This window comes from Tachysurus vachellii, chromosome 19 (genome assembly GCF_030014155.1).
Source record: "Tachysurus vachellii isolate PV-2020 chromosome 19, HZAU_Pvac_v1, whole genome shotgun sequence".
In the NCBI taxonomy this organism is placed as follows: Eukaryota; Metazoa; Chordata; class Actinopteri; order Siluriformes; family Bagridae; genus Tachysurus; species Tachysurus vachellii.
The window spans coordinates 3,106,893-3,112,552 of record NC_083478.1 but is presented as its reverse complement, the minus strand read 5'-3'; the positions used below and the strand labels follow the sequence as shown (position 1 = coordinate 3,112,552).

The 5,660-nt window shown below is 40.2% G+C and overlaps 1 protein-coding gene across 1 annotated transcript; it reads right to left on the bottom strand.

Moving 5' to 3' along the window:
- Nucleotides 1-462: 462 nt before the first annotated feature.
- On the bottom strand, nucleotides 463-2,016 carry kcna2b (potassium voltage-gated channel, shaker-related subfamily, member 2b). Its single transcript, XM_060893514.1, has one exon. It carries the CDS (start codon nucleotides 2,014-2,016, stop codon nucleotides 529-531), a length of 1,488 nt encoding a protein of 495 aa, XP_060749497.1. The 3' UTR covers nucleotides 463-528.
- Nucleotides 2,017-5,660: the final 3,644 nt, after the last annotated feature.

The window sequence follows — 5,660 nt, the reverse complement described above, 5'->3', positions numbered from 1 at the left end:
ACCTTCATGGTTTTACGGCTCACAGAGAGGAATGTTACGTTACATGTGGAATTCTGCAGTGGCTGGCAGTATGCTTTTACTGTGTTATCCACGTTCTTTTTTTTTTTTTTCTTTATTATAGCTCTTCGTTTATCAGTGAAGAGGAAAGTCCTCGTTTAGTTGAGTTGGCAGTTTAGCGATGGTCCCTTATGCTACCTTTGCTAGCATTTTTAGTGGTTTGGCTACGAATTTTTGGCTACAAGCAGGGATGAGGGAATGGTCTCCCGATTTTAAATAAGTGATAGGTTTTCCCGTTGCAGTTAGTTGATGAATTGTTAAGGTTATGGTGATGGGCATGGTTAGCGCGCATAGATTTATCTCAAATCCAGTACAACTGGAAATTTTCACATTCTTCAACAGATCTGTTGATCATCTGCCACTTCAAATGCAGCGTCTTTCTGATCTTCAGCATCCTGAAGCCATAGAAACAACATGGATCAACATGGCTTATACCTTCCCTAAAAGCAATACAATTAGTCCTCTACTCAGCTATACATCAGTGAGCATCTTGGTGATATTGACGTAGTTGGTGTTAGCAAGCGTGCAGTTGCCAGTTTTGAGGTTCTCTTCAGGGAAATCCTCGTTGCTGTTGTTTACAGCTTCCTGGATCTCCATGTAGTCGGATTTGCTTAGGCTGGAGACGCTCCGGCTCTTTTTCAGATCCTCTGTCGAGTCGATCTTAGGGACACTGGTCACATTGAGGTATTGTGCCTGCTCCTCTCCCTCTGTCTCTCTGTGGTAGAAGTAGTTAAAGTTGGACACGATGACAGGGACTGGAAGAGCTATGGTTAAGACACCGGCGATGGCACACAACGAACCGACAATTTTACCCCCGATGGTGGTGGGAACCATGTCTCCATATCCTACTGTGGTCATAGATACGACTGCCCACCAAAAAGCATCCGGGATGCTGACAAACTGTGAATCTGGTTCGTCTGCTTCTGCAAAGTACACAGCACTGGAGAAGAGGATGACTCCAATGAACAGGAAGAAGATAAGAAGCCCCAGTTCTCGCATACTCGCCTTGAGAGTCTGACCCAGAATCTGAAGACCTTTTGAGTGGCGGGAGAGCTTAAAGATCCTAAAGACTCGCACCAATCGGATCACTCTGAGAATTGCTAAACTCATGGCCTGTTGACCTTGTTGAGCATCTTCTGGACTTTCGGCCAATTCGGTCCCCAGTGTGATGAAATATGGAATGATAGCAACAATGTCAATGATGTTCATGATGTTCACAAAGAAGCCTGCCTTACTTGGACAGGCAAAGAAACGGACAAGGAATTCAAAGGAGAACCAGATGATGCAGAGTGTCTCCAGGATGAAAAAGGGGTCAGTGAAGTAGGGGGATTTGTAGCTGGCTGTGGAGTTGGAGTCGCGGATGTAGGTTTTGTGCTTCTCCATGTCCTCATCACGAAAAATAGGTAGTGTCTCTAGGCAGAAACTGACGATCGAAATCAAAATGACCATAACGGAAATGATGGCAATAATCCGGGCTGGACCAGAACTTTCTGGATACTCAAACAACAACCACACTTGCCTTTGAAACTCATTCTCTGGCAGAAGTTTCTCTTCCTCTTTGATAAATCCTTCATCCTCCCTGAAAATCTCAATGGCTTCCTCACCAAGTTCATAGAAGCGGATCTCCTCTGAGAAAATATCCAACGTGACGTTAACCGGCCGCCTTAGCCGTCCGCCGGACTGATAATAGTACAGAATAGCATCGAAGCTGGGTCGATTCCGGTCAAAAAAGTACTCGTTCCTTAGCGGATCAAAGTAGCGCATCCTCTTTTTAGGGTCCCCGAGTAAAGTATCAGGGAACTGAGAGAGCGTCTTAAGCTGTGTCTCAAATCGGAGGCCTGAGATGTTAATGACCACTCGCTCGCAGCATTCGTGGTCTGGTTCCGGGTCATACGTGTCCTGAGGTTGACCCGGATGAGCCCCAGCTTCGTCCATGTGGTCACTTGTAGCGACGGTCATGATGTGGAGTGTGGCTGAGGGACGGGTAGGGGAAGAACGTATGCAACGTCTTTGAGCTTCTCACACGTCAGATGAGGATCCAGGATTACCTGAAACAGGCAGATCAAAACAATACTAAAAAGATTTGTTTTTCCAATGGACAAGTTTCTCTAGGGCCCATTTTCTAATTGAGGAAGTCTTCTGTATCATCATGTCAGGTGTCATGTTTCTTTAATATCCTTTCGAAGGATATATTTTTATTTTTCATCTAGTGCCTTAACCAGTCAGATCTGACATCATAATTTCTCTCTTGTTCTGTATTGCTAGTGTACTGTTAGGCCTTATATTCTGTCAAGGTTCTAGTGCCTACATTTGTTTCTAGCTTGTCCACTCCAACAGTGGTTTCTTGGTTGGTAAACTCTTCAAAGGAATGGTGCTATATAGAACCTAAAATGGTTCTATATAGCTAAAAAACTTTTTATCACAGAAATGCCATACAAAGAATTTTTGGTTCCCAGAAGTCAGTAAATTGTTCTTAAAAGAACCCCTATTTTTATTGCCATACAAAGGTTCTTAAATGGTTCTTTGTCATGGTGAATGTTAATGGAACATTTTCATTGAACAAAAGGTACTCTGTATTGGAAAACAAAAGGTTTCTTTGACTGAAAAGGTTCTAAATTAATAGGGCTAAGAAAATCTTTTTAAGAACCATTCATTCATCTTCTACCGCTTATCCGAACTACCTCGGGTCACGGGGAGCCTGTGCCTCTCTCAGGCGTCATCGGGCATCAAGGCAGGATACACCCTGGAAGGAGTGCCAACCCATCACAGGGCACACACACACACACACTCATTCACTCACGCAATCACACACTACGGACAATTTTCCAGAGATGCCAATCAACCTACCATGCATGTCTTTGGACCGGGGGAGGAAACCGGAGTACCCGGAGGAAACCCCCGAGGCACGGGGAGAACATGCAAACTCCACACACAAGTCGGAGGCGGGAATTGAACCCCCAACCCTGGAGGTGTGAGGCGAACGTGCTAACCACTAAGCCACCGTGCCCTTTTAAGAACCATTTATTGGTTATATTAAGGTTGCTTTGGAAAACCAAACATGGTTCTTCTACAGTATGGCATCACTGTTTAAACCTCTTTTTGGTTCTTCCTGCAACTTTATTTTTAAGAGAGTAAAGAACATTTTGATAGCCTGAAGAACCTTTTTTTGCACTATAGAGAATCATTTGCGCTGTTGATATTCAGTCAGGCTAATGTCGTTCCCAGATGTATTTTATGTCGCAAAACATACATTTTATTTGAATAGCTGTAACATAACATTACACAGAAGCCACATTGGTGTGGCAATTTCTTATTAGAAATAATCACATTTAAAAAAAAAAAATTATTTTTATCTCAACAGAAATTATTTTAACTCTTTTATATCCCTTCACTTTAGCCCCCACTTTAGCTGAAAAAGCACTTTAGCTATTGTGTTTTTTTTTAAATATATAACTCTTTTATATTCCTTCACCATCCTTCCAAAGCCCCCACTTTAGCTGAACAATGCTTAGGATGTAATAAAATTGTTTTATTGTTTTTATTTATTTATTTATTTTATGGTTTTCTTAATAGCATATTCTGCTTATAGGAAACCCAGATTATAAAAAAAAGGATCACAATTGAACGAAAAACAGACAGGTATACATCATGAGCGGGCAAAAATCACGATAAAATGATCTTAAATAATTAAATCATGTTTCTTTCATCACACAATCATAAAAAAAAATAAGATAAATACTTTTTAATAAATAAATAAATAAATAAATAAATAAATACCACTGTAGAAAGAAATTGTAAGTAGGCCTACAGGAAGTGACGAATTCTGGCTACACGGAACAATCCAAAAAAAACATTATTAATCAGTTTTAAGCACGAAAATAACATGTTCACTCTAAAATTATTTAACATGATATTCTTTCTTCTTATAACTAAGTTTTTGTATCATCAGTGTTTGCTTTTTCATTTTCGTTCTTGGTAACGTTCTAATCCCTGGTGTAGATTTTGATCAAATTGCAAAAACGGTTTTCAGAGCTAGAGTCCAAACAATTAAAAAAAAAACCACAGCTGTTATTCAATAATACGGCTTTAGCTAACTGTGTTTAAGTTCAGGTTTGGCTCTCAAATCAGTGCAGGCTCAGGTCGTAAGATGAAGAGTGTAATTATCCCTACATGATCTTACTCAGCCTTTTACTGTGTTATCCACCTTCTTTTTTTTTATAGCTCTTTGTTTATCAGTGGAGAGGAAAGTCCTCGTTTAGTTGGCAGTTTAAACTGACAAGCCAAGCGCATCAGTCTGTTTGTACCAATAATTACTGGAAGACAATGTAATAAGACAAAGTGCTGAGGAAGATTAACGATGAACCTATGAACTAGTGATCCGTCCTGCCACTGGAATGGAAATCGACTTATCAGACGTCTTCACTATAAACAAATTAATGATTTAATGGTCTGATGTAAAACGAGTCAGGACTCTGTTGATAACACAGAATTTTAGTGGTTGAAGATCAAATTTTAACTGCCTTTTAGATAAACAAACACTTGGAGCAACTCAGAGAGCAGAAATGAGTTTGACATCATATTAACTTTGAAGATACAAACATTTGTGTGGGAATTGTGTGATTTGTGTGGCCCCTAATATTCCAGAGAAAGACAGAAATCTTTATAAAATACTGCAAAAGTCCTTAGCGTGTTCTTTCATATCGTCGCTGTCGGGCGGAAACCTCGTATGTCCAAATTTGGTCAATATCATATTTTTTCACATATCGATGCTATTGGTCAGTCCCCACGTGGGTCTGTTATTTTTACAAGTTATTAACCAATCTAAAGTCTTGAAAATAGCTTGAGCGCAAATCTCATAACTCCATTGGACACTTCAACTGTCCACCTCTTCCTCACTCCGTGGGAGAGCTTCGCGGCATATTTCTCCTCAAGAAGAGTCGCAACGAATCAACACGTCTTCTGAGGTAAATGTCTTCAAAACACTGGGCTCAAAGAAAAAAAAATCTTGACCCCCTCTAGTTCTGGTGCTCGTCTGAGGACAGGAATTTAGCGCAAGACAATCCACTGTAACGCGGACTAAACCCTGTGCACTGCAGATAAGGTACGGCGTTTTTTTCATTTCCTGAAAAATAACGGATTTGGAGATACGAGGATTCGCCCGACAGTTTTATATGAGCTTCATGAGACATGACAAAGATGTTCAATGATCTACATGGACACAAAAACAGGAGGAAATTCCATTTTTTTAGCCTCTGGGGAAAAACGAGTTCACAAACTCAAATGTTTTTCTGAAAGAGATCAGAAAAACATTCTTAAACTTCATTTGAACCACAGAACAAATATAGCCGCTGGCTTAATGCTTAATGACTCACTGCCTTTGGAGCACTTTTTTGCCTCCTTACATTACGTAGGGGTCTGAAACTGACTGGTAAACTACTTTTTCCAATTCTTTTTTTTGTGTCATTGTAGTTACTACTGTTTGCTTTTATTCAGTAACACTCCATGTTGTTGTATTTTCTATATTATGTGTATTGGATAGTTGTATAATCTGACTTGACTGACCCCAAGAGCACTTTAAGTATAGACTTGGATCCATAAATGTG

Bases quoted from the DNA above. Each gene is read 5' to 3' on its own strand.
- kcna2b (XM_060893514.1), bottom strand. From the start codon at position 2,016: ATGACCGTCGCTACAAGTGACCACATGGACGAAGCTGGGGCTCATCCG.